The sequence below is a fragment of the Mesocricetus auratus genome, unplaced genomic scaffold (assembly GCF_017639785.1).
Source record: "Mesocricetus auratus isolate SY011 unplaced genomic scaffold, BCM_Maur_2.0 Super-Scaffold_100011, whole genome shotgun sequence".
In the NCBI taxonomy this organism is placed as follows: Eukaryota; Metazoa; Chordata; class Mammalia; order Rodentia; family Cricetidae; genus Mesocricetus; species Mesocricetus auratus.
In genome coordinates, this window is record NW_024429195.1 from 59,713,219 (window position 1) to 59,737,499 (window position 24,281).

General features: G+C 40.6%; 2 protein-coding genes across 8 annotated transcripts in view; both read left to right on the plus strand.

Moving 5' to 3' along the window:
* Positions 1-24,281, plus strand: part of Nav3 (neuron navigator 3) — a 698,200-nt gene that overhangs the window by 452,793 nt on the left and 221,126 nt on the right. For 6 of the 7 annotated variants that reach the window (XM_013111900.3, XM_040754919.1, XM_040754921.1 and 3 more), the window contains 2 exons: positions 20,270-20,387; positions 21,034-21,086. In XM_013111900.3, the coding sequence (XP_012967354.2) occupies positions 20,270-20,387; positions 21,034-21,086 (171 nt within the window). Of the gene's footprint in view, positions 1-20,269; positions 20,388-21,033; positions 21,087-24,281 lie in introns of those variants that run through there. The other variant, XM_040754925.1, reaches the window with a different exon arrangement.
* Positions 10,799-12,498, plus strand: LOC121143289 (ubiquitin-conjugating enzyme E2 variant 1). Its single transcript, XM_040754926.1, has one exon. The coding sequence runs from the start codon at positions 10,836-10,838 to the stop codon at positions 11,277-11,279; it is 444 nt and encodes a 147-aa protein (XP_040610860.1). The 5' UTR covers positions 10,799-10,835; the 3' UTR covers positions 11,280-12,498.

The following is a 24,281-nucleotide window of genomic DNA, read 5'->3' on the forward strand; positions in this document are numbered from 1 at the left end:
TGATAAACACCTTCAGTAATGTGGCAGGATATAAGGTAAACTCAAAAAAATCAGTGGCCCTACTATATACAGATGATGAAGTGACTTAGAAAGAAATCAGAGAAACATCACCCTTTACAATAGCCATAAACAGCATCAAATATCTGGGGATAATGTTAACCAAGGAAGTGAAAGACTTGTATATCAAGAACTTTGAGTCTTTAAAGAAAGAAATCAAAGAAGATACCAGGAAATGGAAAGATCCCCCATGCTCTTGGATTGGTAGGATCAACATAATAAAAATGGCAATCTTGCCAAAAGCAGTCTACAGATTCAATGCAATCCCTATCAAAATTCCATCACAATTCTTTAAGGAACTGGAAAGAACATTAATCAACTTTATATGGAAAAGCAAAAGGCCCAGGATAGCCAAAACAACCCTATACAATAAAGGAACTGCAGGAGGCATCACCATACCTGACTTCAAGCTCTATTATAGAGCTATAGTCCTGAAACAGCTTGATATTGGCACAAAAATAGGCAGGTAGACCAATGGAACCGAATTGAAAACCCTGATTTTAACCCACACACCTATGAACACTTGAATTTTGACAAAGAAGCTAAAACTATACAATGGAAAAAAGAAAGCATCTTCAACAAATGGTGCTGGCATAACGGGGTACTGGTATACAGAAGACTGCAGATAGATCCATGTTTATTGCCTTGTACAAAACTTAAGTCCAAATGGATCAAAGATCTCAACATAAATCCAGCCACACTGAAACTTTTAGAAGAGAAAGTGGGAGATACTCTTCGATGAGTTGGTACAGGAGACCACTTCCTAAACATAACACCAGTGGCACAAACACTGAGATCGACAATTAACAAATGGGACCTCCTGAAACTAAAAAGCTTCTGTAAGGCAAAGGACACAGTAATCAAGACAAAAAGGCAGTCCACAGAATGGGAAAAGATATTCACTAACCCCACATCTGACAGAGGGCTAATCTCCAAAATTTACAAAGAACTCAAGAAGCAAGTCTCCAAAACACCAAAGGACCCAATTAAAAGGTGGGGTACAGAACTAAATAGAGAATTCTCAATAGAGGAGGCTAAAATGGCCAAGAGACACTTAAGAAAGTGCTCAACATCCTTAGCCATCAGGGAAATGCAAATCAAAACAACTCTGAGATACCATCTTACTCCTGTCAGAATGGCTAAAATCAAAAACACCGAAGACAATTTATGCTGGAGAGGATGTGGAGAGAGGGGAACACTCCTCCACTGCTGGTGGGAGTGCCAACTCGTACAGCCACTTTGGAAATCAGTATGGAGATTCCTCAGGAAAATGGGAATCAATCTACCACAAGACCCAGCAATTCCACTCTTAGGCATATATCCAAATGAGGCAAATTCATACAACAAGGGCATCTGCTCCACTATGTTCATAGTAGCATATTTGTAATAGCCAGAACCTGGAAGTAACCTAGATGCCCCTCAACTGAAGAGTGGATAGAGAAAATGTATTACATTTACACAATGGAGTATTACTCAGCAGAAAAAAACAATGGAATCTTGAAATTCTCAGGTAAATGGATAGCACTGGAAGAAACCATCCTGAGTGAGGTAACCCAGTCACAAAAAGACAAACATGGTATGTACTCACTCATATATGGATTTTAAACATGGATCAGGATAGTGCCAGTCTTCACTTCCACTGACAGAGAGTCTGGGAAACAGGAAAGAACCTAAAAGATATGCATAGTACCCAAGAGAAGAGGATTGAGACAAGATCCTCTGAATGAATGGGGAATACGGCGAGGGGTGGCGGGGAGTGGGAGCTGGGAAGAAGAGAGGGGGAGAAGAGGACAAGAGAGTAGGTCATGGGGGAACAGGAAGGTTGAGTGGGGGGGGGTAGAATAGGGGGAAGAGCGAATCATAGGTTAGAAGACAGATCAGGCACCAGAGTGACCTCTAGTGATCTAAACGGATGACACCAATTGGCAAGCTAAGCAATAGTGGAGAGACCACCTCGAATGCCCATTCCTAATAATGAACTTGATGTCTATAACCATCCGGGAGGCTTCATCCAGTGACTGATGGAAGCAGAGGCAAACACCCACAATTAAGCACTGAACTGAACCCAAGGAACCCAGTGACAGAGAGAGAGGAGTGATGAGCAAATTGACAAAGAATGGGCTGGCAAAACAAGCAGAGACAGCTGATCTGAACAGGGGAGAGCTCTTGGACTCCAGACTGACAGCCGGGAGGCCAACATGGGACTGATCTGGACCCCCCCGAATGTGAGTGTCAGTGAGAAGGCCTGGGCAACCTATGGGGCCCTGAGCAGTGGATCAGTGTCTATCCCTGGAATACAAACAGTCATCGTGTGCCCATAGCACAAAGAGGGATGCTCTCTTAGCCTGGACTCTTAGGGGAGTGCCTGAACCCTACCCTGAGTGAAATGACAGACTCTAGATATCCCCTATATGGAAAGAATTGGCAATAGGGTGGGAGGCTGGGGGGGGGTGCGGGAGGAGGGGAGGGAGAGGGAACTGGGGTTGACATGTAAAACAAGCTATTTAAAATTAAAATTAAAAAATTTAAAAAAAACATCGGACATGAACACTTTGGAAATGATGGAGTTAAAATCATACATTGTTGAGAACATCATTTTGCATACAAAGAAACACAAGACCACATAGCTTGACAGATTAACAATGGCCTTTAATTGCACATGCAACTGAAGACATTACAGTGCCTGCAACAGTGTATAGGTGTTAGAAAAGGGAGGAACAGTATCATAGCTGGCTTGAGGCTGACTAACATGAAAGCTCCCAAAACTAATCCAGTCATCTTTGATTCCGTAAAACAATAAGCTCAGAGGATGAAGAAGTGGAGCCAGACCTACAGAGTGACTGACACATGAGGAATAAAAGCTCGCCTTTGGAGGCATGTCCTTATGACTTAAGAGGAGCTGCAGCAGTTGGATCAAAGCTCTCTCTCTGAGTTCCTTTGCCATTGAACTTGAAGCAAAAGTCTCTGGTCATTGGAACCTGAAGGTGTTTCCTGGTCCAGTCTGGAGTTATAATTACCTAGCCTTCCAGAAGATGCCAGACCGTCTGACTTTGATAATTTTACAATTCTGTAGTGTTCAGTCTTTGAATGGAGAATGGATGGTTCCAAAGCTCTGCTCTTTCCAAAGCCAGTTCTTCAGACCACTTCAGTTGCTGTCACCAGGTCACCCAAGAGCATCCTGATTCTGTTTTGAGCCCTAATTAATTCCTGATATCTGCTCCTCTACTTAGTGAATATTCTGCATCATTGGTGGTTATTTTCTTTGACGTTTGCAGTTCCTGTGCCCAGGCTTTCTTACACTCCTATGGAGGATCTTCATATTTTTCAGCAGCATGCCAGCTCTGCTCCCACCATTGTCCATTACTGATTCTAGGTATCATAGCCAGTGGCCTCAGTCTAAAACTCTTTGTACCTATGCTTCTCTGTGGGGATAGTACATGAGGCATCTCCTGTTTATGCTTTGAATGCAGAACCATACCATGCTGCTTCTAGGAATCAAAACAGTGGTTTAAACAGTTCTTTGTTTGTTTTATTTTGCTAATTTTCTTTCATATCATTGAGACAACGTTTTAAAGTCAGTTTTGAATGCATAAGAAAAGCACTGCAGTTAAATGTGTATGGTGACATGTCTATGTATGTGTTGAAGTCTGTGTGCACATGTATGTGTGCAGATGTTGATGTCAACAGTCATCTTCTGTCAATATCCCTTTTACAGTCTTGTGAAAGGATCTTTCACTAAACCTGGAACTCTCTCAGATGACTACACTGGCTGACCTGTGAGCCCCCAGAGTCCTTTTACCTCTGATCATCCTGTGCTAGGGTTGCAGACTTGTACTGTTATGCATAGCTTTTGTATGTGTGCTGGCAATGGAAACTTAGGTCCTTATCCTTGCCGTGCAAGCATCCTGTACACTGAGCTATCTCTCCTGCTCCAAGACAATTGGCTACAAAGAAATATGTAGAGGTTTGTGTCTGAATTCATAAGTGAATATATTTTTCCTTGGTATGTATTAAGTATGGGCAGAGAATATCTTCAGAATCAAGGTAGTGTGTGAAAATAAATTATGTTTGTTAAGAATATAATTAAAATCAAGCAAGTTGTCTTAGTACTGACATGTACAATGGCTTAAAATGGAAAGCTTTGAAAACAAACATTGAAAGCATTCTATTATTGTAGAATAGATTTTAAAAGTAAGTCATAGATACTACATTCCAATAATTACAATTGTGATACTTCATGTTGCGTGATGAACTTTGCTTTTACAGATGTTTCCCATTACAGTTAATCCTCGCTGTGAGATAGGCAGGGCAGATAAGAATCTGATCCCAGCATTTTCGAGAAGGAAAATCTAGCCCCAGTAGTAAGTGGCGGGACTGGGAGAGCTGCCGAGTGCTGAGCTGACTGCAGGCTCCAAACTTTCTACCCCGAAACCCTTCAGCAATTTAACTCTACAGGGAGGGGCAATAGGCTGAAGAGGAGAGGTTAAGGGATTGGCTAAATTACACATCAGTTTAAGTCAACTTCCCTGTCTTGGAAAAATATTCATTGCTTGTATTTTCTGTGTTTCTAAAAAATGTTTTAGTCTATGTTGCATGTATTTCTCAAGAAACTGTTTCAATACAGGACAAAGTTCATAAAAAAGATATTCTTCATAAAATAATTTGGAGACTTGAACCTGCATGTGTATAAGCACAGTAAGACATATTGTGTCATTTTGTATTTTGTATTTTTTTCATTCTTATTTTCCACTTTACTTCATAAAGTTTGATAATTTGTTAGGGATTCATACAATATCTTCAGCAATGTAGCAATTGTGGTCCATTTAAAATGAAGGGATTTTAAGATGAAATTTGAAGGCTTTCAAGGTAGCTGTTAATATGACATTTGAGGTCAGTTGTGGTCCTGTGGGCTCTCTCATTATGTGAACTGTTTGGCTTTGCAGTGTGACAAAACCCTCAGACACATTTGTTGGCTGATTGTCTTACAGGCATGTTCATCTAGCTCCACCCAGTGGTTCTATGTAGCTATAACGTGTTGCAGAAGAGAAAAGGGAGGCAGATAGATACATTGTGTGTAACTTACAAAATAATTCTATTTTTTAAGGTGACCTTAGAAAAGAGACAGAGCCAGAAGTCACCATGTACAATGTTTATATATAAGTACACATATGTATATGCATATATATGTCTGTATTTATGTATATAAATGTCTGTACATACATATATTTATATATATTTGCATATGTGTGTTTAATATATATGTGTATACATATATATATGTACATATATATACATGTGTGTATGTATATGTAAAACCTTTCAAACAGTTTTTGGCTTGTTTTTTGTTTGTTTGCTCATTTAGAACCCATGCAGCAAGAAATAAATAAAAATGGCAAATTTCACTGGGCTGCTGAGTTTAGTTCTGTAAATATGATTCTCCCATGTGCTGATCAATAATAAAGAAATTAAGAACTAAAAGAAAAAAGGCAAGAGAATATAGAAAATAAAAGAATGGTATTTCTTTCTCTTGAGAAAATTTATCAACTTTATCACTAATGGTTTGAAGGGCTTAAAACAGGAATGGATGATTTGCAAAGAACATTTGCATTCACCCTGTTGTGGCCTTGTGTTTTATTGGTGGATATGAGAGAAGTTAGGGGTATTACTATAGAGTCTATGGATACAGAAACACATGTTCATTGTGTGTTGAAAGAAGCCTAGCTGTTTAATCAAATTGCTTTTGATTTGTAAATAGTATTTATCCATGCTAGTATTTGTAAACAGTAGCCCATGTTAGAACCAGATAGGGGCCTCCTTAAGACAGTTTGCTGGCTCCACCATTCACAGCCTGTGAGACAGTAGATTTGGGTGGATCCAGGCAGTGTGATCCTATAAAAGTTCATAGATGACTCTTATCATGATGGTCTAGGCTCTACCCTTGCAAAGTATTGGCTTGTGCTAAAGGGGGTCTGTCAATCAGTTAGTCACTAATTGTTACAGTGAGATATTAAATACTCAAACTAGAAGGCTGGAAATCTGACTTAGCCATATTTAGCCTTCTGTAGCTTTGGGTTTCATTATTTCTTAAACATATTTTCTAGCATGTCATTTGATCTTTGGAGTGTAGATTACCAATTTTATATTTAATTTAGCTCTATCACTTGTATCAATTTATGAAACAAGAACAAAATTAAGATTTTATTTTTTATTACTTTCTCAAACATTTCATCTCTACCACAGTTTCTTTTCCTCCGATTCCTCCCAGTCCTCTCTTCCCACCCCTCTCCCCCAGATCCATTTCTCCTCCATTTCTTTTTTAAAAAAAAGAGTAAAGAAAAAGGAGCCGGCCTCTCGGGGATATCAACCAAACACAGCATAACAAATAACAATAAGACTAGGCACAAGCACTCATAGCAAAGCTGGATGAGGCAACCCAGTAGGAAGAAAAGGGTCCAGAGTTTAAATAAAAGAGTCAGAGACCCACACTCACACTGTTAGGAGTCCCACAAGAACACCGAGCTACACAGCCGTAACAAATGCAGAGGACCTAGCTCAGACCCTCACAGAGTACATGATTGTCACTTCAGTCTCTGTGAACCCCTATGTGCCCTGCTTATTTGATCCTGTGAACACGTTCTTCTGTTGTCCTCAACCCCTCTGGCTCCAACGTTCCTTCCTTCCCCCTCTTCTGCAGGGTTTCCCGGATTCTGCCTGGTGTTTGGTTGTGGTTCTCCGCATCTGTACCAACTGGTTGCTAGATGAAGTCCCTCTGATGATAATTGGTTTAGACACCAGTTTATGGGTGCAGCAGACTATGATCCGAAATTGGAAAATAAGTTTCTTAAAAACTCATGTTGTTTTATTTTGTTATCCTAAAATAAAATAGAATCTGCAAGTTTTTGTACTGTTGTTAAAAAATATATTTTTGTTCCACATATGTAGATTGTCTTTGCCTTGTTAAATATTTACAAACCATTAATGTGTATTCTTCTCGGTGTTCTCTTTAAGTGCCAGATATGGTAACAGCCAAGGAGCCTTTTCCCCATATTTTGAGATGGCTATCTTGCATAGTGGGAATAGCTGGAGGAGATTAGAGTTCAGGACATGTCATTAGTGACATATTCCTTTTGTGTGCACCAAGAGCACAAATTATGAGCCAGAGGCCTTTTTTTCTGTATGGTGTTTAACTACCATCAGCTTGGGAAAAACGTCTCACCCTTGACTCAGGATCTTTTTCTTTATAAGGGAATTGTGATACTCTCAGGGAACTTCCCTGGATGATTCAAACACTGTGCAGTAGTGAGAGAAGTACCTTGTTCTCAACACAGTGTTATGAAGAACTCTATGCAGACTTATCAGGTTGCTGGTAGCAATGAAAGTGCATTGAATGAAGTAAATGATTGTGCCATATAATTATAGCATTCACCTCCTTTTCTAAAACTAATTAAAAGTATGCTATCTGTAGGGTGAAAGATCATCCATCAGGTCATCCATGGGTCAGAGGCCATGTAGACGGTTCTTCATTGCGCATTTGATTTCTCCCAAGCTGTTTTGATTGATTGTCCACTCTGACTGTGAAATTTGCCCCGGGTGATTGGGATGCTTAGGTTAGGGAAGGAAATGCTGACTAAGTTGCCAAAGGATTCAGCACGTTTGAAATAGTAAGAAAGGCTAGAGAGTGGAAAACGTGGCTTCAGATGAGTGTCTGAAGACCTAATGAGAATGTGGAGGGTAAATGGACAGAGGGCAGTGCTGAGATACCCTGGGCAAGCCGAAGGGGAGGGAGTCCAGGCAGTCATCATTTGAGGGACATCTGCAAGGTTTGCAGAATCTGCTCACTTACCATTTCCTTCTCTCTGACCCTCCTCAAGGACAAACTATGGACATTAGCATTTATGCTGTGGCCACAATGGCAAACACAGCACTTCCCCCATAAATACCGGCTGACTTCATCTGGTGGTGGATGGGACAGTTTATGTCTGGCCTGTTATTTTCTCTATAAGGAAACTACGTATGAAAAACATTCAGGCTGTACTATAGTTAGTCTGTACACCCTTCCCCTTCCTTTCATATCAGTTTACGTATATATCTATTTCTGTTCATATAAAAATTTCCGATGTCCGGTATGAAAACAGAGAGACACCAGGAGATTCCAAAGTGACAAATCATGCTGTGAATTTAAAATGATAGATGCAGTTGTAAGTAAAAATATCCACCTAATTTCTGTTCTATGACATCAAAGAAAGGTATGGGCATGAGAGTCTAGTTTGCTGTTGATACGACTCACTTACTCTGGATCTATGGTAAAGGTCACCACAGTAGGCTGCCAAGGTGTGACATGTTAGGGAGGAAGTCATGTGGGGTGGGGGGGGAGTGAGGGGGACAGGAGGAGGCATGGGAGGGAGAACTGTTGTTGGAATGTAAAAAAAAATTAAAAATGAAAAAAGTCTTAAGGTCAGTATGATAATAAAAGAAAGTGGTATTTATAAATGTGAGTCTCATTATTTTCTTTCAAATTTATAATCACACATGTAAAGAAATTAACAGCACTCATGGTGTATGCCACACTTATATTGATAGGCAGTCAAATAATATATTTTTAAACATTACAAATGAGTCAGTGTGCATTTTGGGTTCTTTTTTATCTCGAGTGGTTCAAGGTGGCTTTGAGCTCTCTAAATAACTGCGTCTGGCTATTAATTCCTGACCCCTTCTTTCTTCCCCGTCTCTTATTACTAGAATTATAGATACTCACTTCCATGCTTGGCTCTACTGGAATCTCTGTGGGGTGTGTTTGTCTGTCTCTTTGGGGACCAGTCATAGTGGGAATTGACCCTAGGTTCTCTAGGAAAGCATTCTACTATTGAGAGAGATCCTAGGCCAATGCACTTTTTAATTGTTTTGTATTAGCCTGTTTTGAGCAGCTCTAGGAAAATATCTGTGAACTCCCTGTTGACAGCTTTCAACCAGTCTCTATTCAGTGTCTGCTAAGTTGATTTCTCCACTGAGTGCCCCTGATTGACCTCCATGCCCTGCTGACTGTTGACGGAGCATCCCCTTCCTAGAGCCCCATTCCTTTGCCTTATGGCCATTCTCTCTCACTCAGGCTCTTTCAATATCTTCATTTTCAAAAGAGTAATTTAAGTAACTATCAGATAATGAACACGGAATAGCTTCATGAGCCATACAGTTGGGGCTATAGAAATGACTGTGCAGTTAGGAGTGCTAGGTGATCTTCCTGAGGACCTGGATCTAGTCCCAGCACCCACATGGAGTCTAGCAAGCATCCTAACTCCATTCCCAAGGCATCTGATGACCTCTTCCGGCTTTCACAGGCATTTCATGCACGTGGTGCACAGACACCATGAACACAAAGCAACCGTTTAAGAAAATAAAACCAAGGGTCTCAAAAAGATGTCTTGTAGCTGAATAAAGCACAAGCCAACTTTTGGCCCCCACCCCTTCCTTTCCACAACATAGGAAACCAAATTTGCACTATTTAACAATTTCTAAGACTTTCATTTCAACGTCTCCAAGTGCTATGCCATAATATTAATGAATGCATTATAGAGATACTCTGTTGATTTTATGAAAGCATGAGATTTAGTTCCTTTCTCCTTTCTGTCCCATTTGTTCTGTTTCCAATATACTTACAATATAATTTTCATCTAAATCCATATATTTAAATTATTTCCATGTAAATATTCCTTACTGCCAAACCACATACAATACACCACGATTACAGTAATTTTTAAAGGCAAAATTTGTTGTCCTTTTTTAGCCTACCACTAATAATCATGGGACACTTTTTAATTTAGAATTTAAAAAACTCAAGTCCAAGTTTTTCTATGGTTTCCAGCAGCTCTGTAAAGTTCATCTCAGTAAAATTTTCTTTATCTGAGCTGTCAGAACTTATGTTACTTGTAGTATTTCCTTACTGTCAGCAATTCTAAAGTCAGCTCTCTATGTTCCGTCCAAATGATAGCTCTCGGGTAGATGAGATGTAGTCTTGTCATGCACCTGAAAATGTCTTTTGCCTCTCTCCCATATTTGGTCATCTGATTGTTGAATTTTCTTATTTTCATCTGTATATTCCCAAAAGGGTATGCCTGAGAAATATTTTTTCATAGCACTTTGTATGAGTTTTTATCTGTTTATTTTTCTGTTTTATCTGGCAGTTTGCATAGTGCTTGAGATTGGAAACCACCTTCCTCCAGAATTTTATAGCAGTTTATAGTGGTGACATCTTGCTTGTGCAAATAAAGCTTGTCTTACGATCAGAGGATGTAACTTACATCCATGTAGGTCTGGAAGTCTGTATAGACAGAATGGAAGTTAGATGACTGGGCAGAGAGAGGATCTAAGTGGCAAGAAACAGGAACACTTTCTCTTTCCTACTGGGAAGCAAAAAGATGGTTTTGGCTTGCTCCCTCTTCTCTCTGATCTGTCAGCATTGCTCTCTATATCTGACTCCAGGTTTGCATTATTTAGAACAATTAAGAACTTCATTTACAAGTAATAACTCAGGAGACTTGGGATAATGATCCTTTCGATGACATGTCTTCAGTGACCTTGAATACCTGCCACTAAGCTCCATCTCTTAAATAACCCCATGTCTGTATAGTCACAAATAGGACTAAGGCTCAATATGAGCTCTTCAGGGGAAAATCACATCAAAACCTTAGCAATCCACAATAAGAATGGAAATCCATTGGTCCTTTGACCCCTTAGTTCTGTAGCCAATTTAAAGTTTAGTCTGGGAACGACAGCGACGCAAGATGGCAGCCACCACAGGCTCGGGAGTGAAAGTCCCTCGAAATTTCCGACTGTTGGAAGAGCTGGAAGAAGGCCAGAAAGGAGTAGGCGACGGCACAGTTAGCTGGGGTCTAGAGGACGACGAAGACATGACACTTACGAGATGGACAGGGATGATAATTGGGCCTCCAAGAACAATTTATGAAAACCGAATATACAGCCTTAAAATAGAATGTGGACCTAAATACCCAGAAGCGCCCCCATCTGTAAGATTTGTAACAAAAGTCAATATGAGCGGCGTGAGTAGTTCGAATGGAGTGGTGGACCCAAGGGCCACAGCAGTGCTGGCAAAGTGGCAGAATTCCCACAGCATCAAAGTCGTCCTGCAGGAGCTTCGGCGCCTGATGATGTCAAAAGAGAACATGAAGCTGCCACAGCCGCCAGAAGGACAGTGTTACAGCAATTAGTCACCAAGGCCCCGGCCTCCCCTCCCCAATCCAACCTAAGTCTTATTTTCCACAGTAGTGAATTTTCTAGATTCATCTTGTAGACCTCAAAGTACTGGAGAGGACGCTCCATTGGGACTTCATCCTGAGACACTGTTCTGATACTAATTTCTTGTCCATTTGAAATACCTAAGTTGTGCTGTGTAACATCTGTCGAGTGTAACCGCTGGCTGCCTAGTTGAACTTCTGGGATCAAGAAGGTGTGTTGAAATCGGTTTCCTTTGGGAGTGGTGGGCACAGCTAACGCAACTGTGAACAGACACGTCACACAATCTCCTGCTGCTGACACGTGGCCTGGGCCTGCCCCCTCCGCCCCCCCGCCACAGCTGTGTGCTAGCCCTTAGAATAGACGGGAAGGCTTCAGGTAGCAGCCGTGGGACTACTGCTGGGCTTGGGGGTGCTTTGGCTTCACCCCTGCTTTCATAAGTCTTAAGTGATGCCCCTTCCAAGCCATTGCCCCCCCCGCTCTGCTCCCCCACTCCTGCCCTTGGCCAAAGCTTAGATTGTAACCCTCCCTCCCTCTGAAATTGGCCGTGGGTGAGGAATTCAGGGCTTCCCGTCTCCCCACCTTCATCAAGGGGTGCTGCTCTCCCCCAACTCCCCCATTGCCCATCACCACCCCACACTTGCTGTGGCCAGAGCCGTGAGATGAGGTTGGAACAGCCTGGCCTCTTCCTCAGCTCTGGACCACACGTTCACTAGCCACCAGCCTGGGAAGGGGGTTCCGGGCCCTCAGCCCCGCTGCCACCATCAGCCGATGCACTCTGGGCTCAGGTCTCGGTGAACAGAGCAGTCAGTCGCTGGGACAAACCCGCCAGCGCTCAGGGCCTAAGGAAGGCCGTGCGGAGAGTCGTCAGCGCAGGGCACTGAGTCGTCCCTTTCTCGTAGCCGCTTTGCTTTACACACTGAAGTGGTTTGGACAGGACGCCCTGGCCACCCGTCAGGTCTGACTTGGAGCCTGACAGCTGGAACACAGGCCCTGACCCTGCAGACTCAGGTTTCAGGGGTGCTGCTTCTCAGACCCTCGGCAGGGACCAGGAGGAGCTCCGTGTCATGGGTTTTCAGATCGGTGGGCCTGACCTCCTGGCTCGTGGCCACGCTCCCCACTCTGTTCAGGACCACTAATTGTTGAAATGTGGATGCATACCGAAATAAAGGCGATTTGTTGTGTTGCAAAAAATAAAAAAATAAAAAAATAAAAAAATAAAGTTTAGTCTGTGATCACCTTTTTCAAACTAAGCAAAAGCACATCTTGTGTCTTCAAACCAAAGTGATTTTCCAACTTTCTTTGTCTACCAGGTCTGACCATTCATGATTTCTTTTTCATTAGATGAAAGTCTGCAAAACTTCAAAGACATAAACAAATTGTATAGTTAGATCATCATGGAAAAGGAGTGAAAAGATGATAGCCAGGGGTAGTAGATATCTACTGCAAAATGTGTTTGCCAGACATAACGGGGCCCATTGAACACTCAGTACAACCGTGACTTAATTCACAAAACCTACACAAGACCAAGCCAATGAAAATACTAGCAGGGATAGGGGAGGGAGTCATGAAGTCCCACACCTTTACTGACAATAACAGGATGCTGAAGTAGGGAGGGCCAGCTTTATTTGGGGATGCTGACACTGAGAAGCTACTCGTGCTCCAATAGATAACCATTCCCATACAGCATCTGTGACTCAGTAGGTCTAAAAGAGTTGGCAATGAAAAGTGATGGAGGATAGGTGAAGAATTGGAAGAAAGGAAACAGTAGGTAGATTTGATCAAAACATATGCATGATTTATTAAATAAATAAGTAATATATTTCTCTCCAGACTAAGGTTTTGTATCATATGCGCCAATATACTGCTCCATTTTGGAAGCGGCTTAGTTACATATAGTTTAAAATTCAGTGTTTGAGGAAAAAACACTCACCTATTTCCAGGTTCTCCCTTTTCCTCTCTTTCTCTCTGAGGCTATCTGCTGGTCAGTGTACAAGATTGCTATTTATCATAACAGCGGGGGTAAAGCCAACATCTCCACTGTTGACTCATAAGTGCTCAAATTTAATGATGCCTGTCAGACTTGAGTTAGCATCCTCTGTATCCTCTAGGTCTTCCTTCTTCCCTGTGTCACTTCTATTTGCCTTCCTTGTTTTGATTTCAATTTACTTCTGGGCTCAAGGCTTTCTTTCCTCAGAAGCTTTTGGTGGTGTTGGGGGGAGGGGTGGGAATGCTTTGTGATTTATTCTTCCTTCTCAGGGCCAAATGCTCCTCTGAAACTCAGCCCAAAGGGGTGCCCTTTAGGTTCTTCCTCAGGTCCTTTGTTTGCTTCTAATGTTTAGTTCCCAGGAATGTTTACATCACTTTCTCTTCAGTTGCTGTTAATGATCTAAGTGTACCCATTCCTTTGTAGTTTATTGAGATTTTTGCAACCAAAATTCCAGGATTTCCCACATGATCAAGTTAGAACAGCTATTTAAAAGACAAAAAAAGCAGGTATTTCAAAATAAGTATGGTATGACACACACATGAACTCACAGAGACTATGCCAAGCAGGCAACAGGTCTAAGCCAGATGGGGTCCAGATGGGGATGTTGAGAGGAGAAGTGGACACAAGCCCTATCCCTAACCCAGAAGCTAACTCCAATTGATAACCACTCACATAAGAAAATTCAGTTTTCTCCAACAGAGTCTCACTAGGTATACATACAAACCACATGTAAGGGCAAGTCCCTATGGCCAGCTGTAGTTGCCAAGACAAAATGAACTAAATGGTATTTTTGGAGGCTTTTTTTGTTTCATAATACTTTGTCTGGCATCTTTTTTTTTATGAACATTATACTCCTTTTTCTTTTAATTTTATAGTCTCTTTCTTATATTTTATGATTTCCAATTTTGTTTTTAATGGGCTTTCTGTAACTGGGAATATATGTGTCAACATGTATATGTGTTTCCTTTGGCTCTTTTTCTTGTGTGTTTTATCAAATTCTGGCTCATTTGTTCCTTTTACATTTTTAATCTTATTTTGTTAATATTATTATTCTAGATGCCTGTTTGTCTTCTAATGAAAGAAAGAAATGAATGTGGAAATGGAGAGGTGGTGAGATCTGGGAGGAGTTGGGGGAGGACCAACCATAATCAAGATGTATTGCGTGAAAACCATTTGTTTTCAACAATAATGAAATAAAATAAATGATAAATATTATAAGGGCATATTCCTAAGAGGTCATTACAGCTTGCATCTGATTTCATTAATTATTTCACTTTATTGTAATTAGATGGATAACATGGGTTTAAGAAGTTGACAATAATAGTGGTTCTTTAAAAATTATTAAAATTCTCACTATAATTAATATGTTTCAAAATAGCAAACTAGTTACAATATATTTACAATTTAATAATTGTATTATGTGAAAGGCTATGTCTGATTTCATTAACTCTTCAGAGTAATTTTGTTCAGGGGTAACATTAAGACTGCCTTCTTTAAGAATGAGGAGCCCTGGTGCTGAGTGAGTAGTCAGTCATGGACCTTATGAAGCATAAATCTAATTCGTCTGATCAATAAAAAAAAAAAAAACTTAGCCAGATACCAGGGTAATATCCTGAAAGACCAGAGAAATAGAGGAGTAGTCACCAGAGGTCTCTAACCTCTCGGATCCTTAGACCAAAAGGGGGCCAAGATCCTGTCTCCAGTCCACCTTATCACTTCCTGTCTCCACCTCCTGAGGTGTGAGCCACCACTGCCCAGCTTCTGTGGTCAGCTCCACCCTCTGGTCTCCAGGCAAGCTTTATTTGTCAGAACACAAACAGAAAACACAGAACACTTTACATAGATGGGAAGTGGCAGAACTTAAAGCTATCAAATGCCATCCAAATAATACATATCGTGTAATAGGTAAAAAATTATTCTAATTACTGTCAATGAGTTTACATATATATGCATAAATATATACATGTATTCTTGCAATATAATTTCTGATTAGCTTTTGTTCAATTTAATCTTACTAATTTTCCTCTATTTTCCAAAGTATAATTCATAGCGATGTATATAGTATTTGTTAGTCAAAACATTTGAAGAAAATGGACTTTGGAAGTTAGGAGTTAGCAATATTTGAGCTTTTGAAGCTTTGGCCTGAAGTTTGATGATAAAAATACTCAGGGAGCTCCTATAGAAGTTGCCAAAAGTTGAATTTGTATCCTATTCTATATTACTCCCATTTATACCAATTTCTTCAGTCAAGACCTGCAATTAATTCATAGTATAGTCCTGGGAAATATAACACACTTTGTAACTCAATCAACTGGAGCTAAGGAGTTACATACAATGACTGTGTTGTGTGTGAATGAACCAAAGGAAATTGTAGCCCAAATCCAGCATCAGAACATAATTTATCATCCCTCCGCATCGGCTCGAATAACAGAACTTAATGGAAGTTGACAGGCTTGTTTGCATTCTCTCTCCTCAGAGCATAACAGAAAGTTTACTGGTGAGTGTTTTGATCTCTTACCACATCTTCTATCCGTGTCCAGTGCCTCATCTTCCCCACTGTTTTCTCCAAGTCACATTGTCTCAATTTAAGCATTTTAAGAAACAATCTGGGAAAGGTGTTGCATGCCTGTAACCCTACATTTTTAAGGCCATTCAGGGCAACAAAATGAATTTGGAATTTGCCTGAGATATATAACTAGATCTTGAATAAATGAATAAGTGAGTAAGTAAATAATCTATGTAAAATATATTTTATCATTTGTAATATATAATTATATTTCGTATTGTAATTGTTTTATGTTCTTCAGGGTATATTATAGCATTCCTTTGGGATATATAGTTTGCCCTTCTATTGTGGTTTCCTTGTAGGCTATCATTTCTTTTACCTACAGAAAATGCACATGTTCATGGAAAAGGATAATTTACCAAAAGTTTGCATGTGTGATTTTTAAGCAGAAACGAGCTTTCAGTTCATTTATTCAGTTACTGATTTTGCTGACCTCAACGTAAGTCAGGGCAGTGATCTAAGCAAACTTTCAGGCAAAGACCTCAGGTTTTCAATCCCCTGGAGAAAACCCAGGGGCAAGCAACCGAGGTCTGCAGGATCTGTGTGAGGCTTTCTTATCTGTGGTTAAGCCCAAATAACTTCCTTCCATCTGTTTCCCTAAATTCCCTGAAAGATTTGCATGCATGCACCTGGAGGGTAAAATCGTTGTTTTGTTATTTACTTGCCTCATTTGGTTTGTTATTTAAATTAGCATTTTTTTTCATGTCAGCTAGTGTCCTCCTAAAATAAAATCCATGCAGCATGGAAGGTAATGCAAATGGCCTTTAGTAGAGACACTGAGGTGAACTCATATGACCATTATAATTCAGTAGTCTCCTAGTTCAGGAGGCAGAGAAACCAGAAGGGCCAGTTAATTAGAAGATAAGTATCTTACAGACAGACAGATGTATAGAGACAGAAGTCAGCACTGCAATTTCTTCAGCCTTTGCCTTGGTTTTTCCAGTTGCTTTGCCTCTGTGAAACAATAACCTGAACAAGTAAAACCCAGCAAGGTACAGCTAGATGTCACAATGCTAGCCATATGTCAGGGAAGTCTTCAGGAGTAACTCTGTGTTCACACACTTTAGGGAGGCGCTAATTTGTTGAACTTGGCATAGTTTTGCCATGCAAGGTTTATTATCTGCCCTATTTTATAAGTCAGAAAGGGTAAATGACTTTCCTAAATTCATAGTGGTGATAAATTCTCCAGGGGCTCATTTCAGATTTGTCTGACTCCAGACCCCAGTCTCCTCTTTGAGGTCCTTTAAAGTCACATGGTGGCTTGGTGACCCCAGTCTGTGGGGCGACTGCTACAATCCAACTCCAGCCATTCTTTCACCTAGAATGGTGAACTTAGAACTCTATTACTTGAATGAAGTGCAGTTGCAGGAGAATACTTAATGCTTTAAATTTTGTAAATCTTTCCAAACAGCAAAAGAAATATTTCTAATCATATAATAAAACCATATGTTTCACCAGATAAGTGACTTAGAGGGAGCCATAAGTCCTTCTTTTCTCTTCCTTTATTTTTATCTCATACAGTACATCCCAACTGCAGCCTCCCCTCCCTTACCTCCTCTCAGTCCCCCACCCCTGCAGCTCTCCCAGATTCGCTGTTCTTTCATTTCTCTTCAGAAAAGAGCAGGCCTCCCAGGGATATCAATTGAACATAGCATTACAAAGTACAATAAGACTCAGCATAAACCCTCATATCAAGGCTGGATGAGGCAACCCAATAGGAAGAAAAGGATCCCTCAAGCAGGCAAGAGAGTCACAGCTGAGTCACTTCACAGATAATACAGATAGATCATAGATACGAAAAATTAAGTGGCTCTTCACCAACATGATCTTTTGTATGTATTTATACACCTTCAGTTATTCTCTTATCGAAGTAAATAAGTATCACCAGATATACCTTAGATGCTCCCTGATATTTTCTAAGAATATATCTCCTGTGTTTTAATACTTTTGGAATGTATTTACTTAGTGTCTGCTTAGTATCTAACCCTAGCCCTAAAATGTTTAACCATATAAAAGTATCAGTGTATTAGTATTCAGAGATCTCTGAGTTTATATTATATGTATATATACATATATATATATATGCACATTCAATTGTAAATATAGTAAAATCATAATCAGAAATATTAATTATTCTTTAAAGGGGAACTGAGATTTTATACAATATATTATCAAGAATGTTGACATAAGTATACATGAAATGGCTTTTAGAATTTGTATTAAATTATTGTTACATAAAAAGCAACATTTATAGAATGCAGCTTTAATTTTGAACCTAATGCAGTATGTGTTGTGTGTGTCTGTATGTATGTGTCTGTGTCTGTGTCTGTGTCTGGGTATGAGTGTGCCTTTGTTTGTGTGTCTATCTCTGTGTGTTGCTGTGTCTGTGTATCTGTCTGTCTGTCTGCCTCTCACCCCCACACATGTATGTATATATAAAAATGTGCTATAATTTTGTAAATTATGGTTTAGGCATATTCATTATAGGACATTTTGTAGCAAGTTGCTCAAAAGTATGAAGGGTTGAACTTCCAGGAAACTGTCCCAGTTTTGTTTTGTCTCATACACTTCTGATTTGCTAATTACAACATATATATTTGCTTTCTCAGAAATAGCCAGATCTTGGTTTCTAGCTCTGTAATACTGCTACTCCATTGGTTGAAACAGGAAGATAACAATGTCAATGCCTTCATAATCTACTGTGTAAATTCAGGACCAACCCAGTCAAGTTAGGGAGATCTTACCTCTAAATAAAAAAGGGGTTAAAGGTATAGCACAATGGTAAAGTGTGTGTCTTGCCTATGAAAGGTACCAGATATAAGCTCTATTGCTATAAGAATTTAAATATATTTAAATTTCTACTCATGTATGTGTATGTATGTTATTCATATACATACTTGGTTCCTGAATAAGCCAAAAAAGCCATCCCATCCCTCAGAACTAGAGTTAAAGACAGTTTTGAGCTGCCATGTGGGTGCTAGAACCTAACCTAGGTCCTCTGCAAGACCAGTAAGTGCTTTTAACTCTGGGATTGCCTCTCCAGCTCCTAAGGTTTTTAAATAGTAGTTTTGCACTTTGTTGGCATTTAGTGCTTGTGACTCTTGAGATAAAACTCATTCTTTGAACCCAGGTTCTACTCAATTTAGGCATCCCATGTCAGCCAGTTTCTCCTCAGACTCAGCATTTTCTGAGTTTCATCAAAGCCTGGGTCACACGCTCTGTGGGGAAGGTCCTTTCATAGATTTCTCATATCCAGGTCCAGCATCTCAACTGTGATGCCACTCTTTCTTATCACACTTTGTATGCCTTTTTAAAAGAGATTTAACTTTTAATCGTGCATACTGGTGTATGTCTATGTATGGGAATATGCTTTAGGAGTCCAGAAGAGGTCATCAGAGCCCCTGGATCTTAGATCACATGGCAGGTGACAGCAAGCAGCCCCCAGTGGGAACTATGCTAGAAGGGCACTTACTCTTGACCTCTGAGCCATGATTCCAGCCACCTCTTTCTGTTTATTTGTTTCCCTTTCTCTAGTCTCATTTCTGTTTTTAAATATTATGTCTTATCTTCATCTACTTTGGAACAAAGTTACTCATGAACCACTCATGCCATTGAAACATCTTCAAGTCTGATAGACTAACAAATTAAAAACACACAAACTAACAAAAGTGGCATTTATGTTTTGTGTGTGGCATTCTTGAAATTTCAGCTTTTCTTTATTTCGTGACCAGTTGCTGGAATCTCCTCGTTTGGAAGTCTCATTGCCTGCCCGTTGCTTGAAGTACATCCCTCTATTCTGCATCATAGTTTCTGCTTTGTAACTCCATTTGCTGCCTCCGTGTTCTAATACAAACACATTTCAAGAGGCCGAAATGAGAGATGACAGTCCAAACAAGATCTCTTAGACAGGAAGGCATTTGCAATTATTTCATAAAATGATGCCAAAATATTGTCACATATAGTATCTCAGATGGCAAATCCAATAACGGCTCTTCGGAAAAACACATTTTTACAAAGTTCCTCTCTAAATCAGTCCAGGTGGCTTCCCTTTTCAGAGACAGGATTATTTTCAAAATAAAAGGGAGGAGGGGAAGAGCAAAGAGGAAATCCAAATTGGTTCCCAGTAGCAATCGCCTCGGGAGTGATCTGGGAAGGGAGTTTTGCTTGGTCACAAGTGACTAGTCCATGATTTTGAAAGGAGTGATTCATCCTCCTTTGAAACAAGAGATAAGTAGGGGAAAGAGCCGTTTAAAAATGACTTTACAACTGTTTCCTTTGGAGCTGTGACTTCTTTAGCTGGAATGTGATCCCGAACAGTTTCCCTTTGAGTCTCGCATTTGCCTTGAGCAGTTTTCTTGTCTCGCTTCTCCCAGAACCCATCTCACTTCTTCCCTCCCTGTCTTCAACAGATTTACACTGACTGGGCCAACCACTACCTGGCAAAATCTGGCCACAAGCGGCTGATTAAGGATTTGCAGCAGGACATAGCGGACGGGGTCCTTCTGGCTGAGATCATCCAGATCATTGGTGAGACCTGCCCTCTGACAACTCGGAGCGGCTCTGCTTGCTGCTCTTTCGCTACACGCAGTTTAGGTCTGATGCATACAGAGTCGTGCCATGTGGCCAGAAGATGAGTGTTCCTATCTCCTATTTAATTGAGTGTGTTTACGTGAGACTGAAAAAGGCGTTCTGGCCATGCTTTGAAATAGCTCAAACTGTGTCTTTACATGTATAGAGCATCGTCAGAAATGAAAGCCTGATGAAGCCATATGCCTCCCATGTGTGCCTTTCATTAACTGGAGGAGCTTCTACCCTGAGATTCCTTGAAACTGAACCCTGATCCAGCCGGGACAGTTGTGAAAGGGTTCATGTCAGCAGACATTTGGCACAAGCTGGAAAACCAGCGCAGTAACTTCCTCCTCACTCACTTTTTTTTTTCTTTTCTTTTTTCTTTGCTTGACTTGTGCCCATGGAATTGCTGGCTGATGACAAGTGTGCTCCCCTGTCCATGGCTTGGGAGACTGAGTAGGGGAAGCGGTGGTGGCATTTCTGCTTGGTGTTTTTAATTTCTTTATTTTAAAAGTTGCCTTTTTTTGTGTGTGTGCGTGTTTCACTTCATTGCTTAAGCATGTTGTTCTTTTTTTCTCTCTTTTGTTTTATTTCTTGGTTTTAGCAAATGAGAAAGTGGAAGATATCAATGGATGTCCTAGAAGTCAGTCTCAGATGGTAAGAATCAGTTTTCTTCTCAATCTCAGCTCTTAGCGCCGTTTCCAAAGATAACTGCATTTGCACAACTGCTTAGAAATGTTTCTGCATGCCTTCCTGCTTGTGTAAGGAACCATCGTCTCCCATTCTGCTCTCAGTATTTCTGTATGTTCAGGGTCAGTACAGAAGCATCATGCAGTGAGGAATTTGGACTACCATGTAACATGTTCCTGGGTGTTTATTCTGACCTTCAACTTCTCTTTTCTTCTCCTTTTGTTTGTTCTGATGTTTTATAGTTTGCAATTCCTTACACTGTGCTTTCTATCAGTAAACTTTATTTCCAGTTTAAAGGCACACAGTTTTCTTGAGCAACTGTTTGGAAGAAATAGAACTAGCCACGTGCCTATTTAAAATATTACTATTTTACTTGTTCATCAGGAAGTTCATTGTGAGCACATGGGCTTTTGCCACTGTTGGAAATAGCTCTGAAGGCTTGCTGTAGCATATATTGGGAACAATGTGAGATTCTGAGATAAGATTCACAGTAGCTTCCCGAAAGCCCTCAGTTTGGAGGCCCCTTACTCCAGCCTTGTCTCCCCTTTCCTAACTAGCAAAGTTTAACATTCATAAATAAAGCCATAGATTGCTGAGATAAAACAAACAAACAAACCCTAATCACAAAGTCACAACTTAATTTTCTGGGATGAACTTAATACAGAAAGCCCCTAGTGAAGACATTCCAGGCAGTTACCAACCTGAGTAACCGCCCACGTCTCCAAGTAAGATTGCTTCAGAGAATTCTCTGAGCATAATATAGGCATGTGGACTGTTTAATGAATCCCTGTCATAGATTTTGGTTGAATGAAAAATTCATGGAATCCTTAAACCTGCTGACATGCTTCACGTAATGCCAAAAGGCTGAAATCCAATTTAATAAAAGTTTTATTTTTCAAGAGTGATTAATTAGACTGCTTAAAACATGGACACTCCAAAACTTAAAAAGCAAAAAAAAAAAAAAAAAAAAAAGCCAACCAAAATGTCATGATCTACAGCTGTTGTGATAAAATAAAATCAGGATGAAAGATAAGCTCTCTATAAAAGACTTCAGTTTTGTGGGTACTTCCTGATCTAATTACTCTCAGCATAAATGGTACTCTGTGGAGATTAATTACATTTGCTTTGTAAAGTTCTACTGCTGGCATGCCAAAATAGAATAAATGCACACCCTGCTATGTTAGAAGTTGTATGATGTTGGAAAAACACGTTAAGCTCTATGAACTTTCTCAGTTGCAAAATAAACCTTAATTGAATATTTTTATTTATTTATGTTATATTAAAATTAGTGCCTATATTCACATTAATTAACATAATATGCAAATATAAAGTGATTTTATTGAAAATTTTGTAAGTAACATATGAATGGATGAACACCTGCTAAAATATTATGAGGGCTTCCACTTGACAAGTTTATTAGTCCCTGAGATGCATATATGTGTCTTCTTAATCCCAAGACTTGATTTTGTTTTCATTATGTTAACCATGAGGAGGTGGTAAGCACTGTAAAGGGTTTTAAGTCTAGAGCCGTGGTTCTTCTCAACTTTCCTAATACTGCGTCTCTTTAATACAGCTCCTCACAGTGTGGTGACCCCCAACCACAAAATTATCTTTGCTGCTGCTTCATAACTGTAATTTTGCTACTGTCATATTAATGTAAATGCCTGTGTTTTCCAATGGTCTTACATGACCCCTGGTACAAGGTCATTTGACCCCCAAGAGTCATGACCTATAGATTGAGAACCAGTGGTCTAGATCTATCTAGATACTCTGCTATCCTGATTTAATGCTGCTTTGTAAGGATCTGATATCCAGACAGCTCCTACTTGCTGACAGGGAAAAAAATCTCTACAGCTCAAAATGATAGAGCAATCCTCTGATGTTTATCAGAAGTGTCTGCACCTAGCATTTTTACAAATCTTCAGAAGGATCTCAGCATACCCTCCGAAACTGTTTTTAATTGCTGCCTACTGTTATTAGCCCTGCCACACTCCTGCTGGTACCCATGCTATCCTAGTAACCCTGCTTCTGAAGACAGAAAGAAACCCAAAGTCTGGAAAGTGATGGTGCTCTGAAAATGGTGACTTCTTCCTCTAAAAGTCTTAGTTGGAGTCATAGTTCCTTTTGAATTAAGAGATTGGGTCATTTCTTTCTGAATGGCTGAACTTCAAATCTGAGGTTGGCCTGGGCCCCCAATGTTATTCAGAAGAAAAGTTGTGAAACAAATGCAATTTCTTACTGGACTATATTTGTCACTGTTCTTTTAGAGTATTTATTGGCACTGTGTAATTAATGAGTGCAAAAGGCAGACAAGAGCCGAGACCACAAAGGAAAAGACAGACTGTTAGGGAAGCATGACTAGGAGTGTGGCTCAGGCATCTGCTCCAACCAGGATACTGCTGGCTGTTATTGCACAACCCAGGGCTCCACCTCAGTCATAGAGTGTCACCCAGGTCTCCACCTCAGTCACAGAGGAGTGTCACCCAGGACTCTACCTCAGTCATAGAGGATCATCACCCAGGTCTCCACCTCAGTCATAGAGGAGTGTCACCCAGGACTCCACCTCAGTCATAGAGTGTCACCCAGGACTCCATCTCAGTCAGAGAGTGTCACCCAGGGCTCCACCTCAGTCATAGAGGAGTGTCACCCAGGACTCCACCTCAGTCATAGAGTGTCACCCAGGACTCCATCTCAGTCAGAGAGTGTCACCCAGGGCTCCACCTCAGTCACAGAGGAGTGTCACCCAGGACTCCACCTCAGTCACAGAGGAGTGTCACCCAGGAATCCACCTCAGTCATAGAGTGTCACCCAGGGCTCCACCTCAGTCACAGAGGAGTGTCACCCAGGACTCCACCTCAGTCATAGAGGAGTGTCACCCAGGACTCTACCCCAGTCATAGAGGAGTGTCACCCAGGGCTCCACCTCAGTCATAGAGTGTCACCCAGGGCTCCACCTCAGTCACAGAGTGTCACCCAGGGCTCCACCTCAGTCATAGAGGAGTGTCACCCAGGACTCCACCTCAGTCACAGAGGAGTGTCACCCAGGGCTCCACCTCAGTCATATAGTGTCACCCAGCACTCCACCTCAGTCATAGAGTGTCACCCAAGACTCCACCTCCTAGAGTGTCATCCTTAGTCACAGAAGGATGTATATACATCTTAT

Excerpts from the sequence above, each read along its gene's own strand:
- LOC121143289 (XM_040754926.1), top strand. The coding sequence starts at position 10,836 with ATGGCAGCCACCACAGGCTCGGGAGTGAAAGTCCCTCGAAATTTCCGA.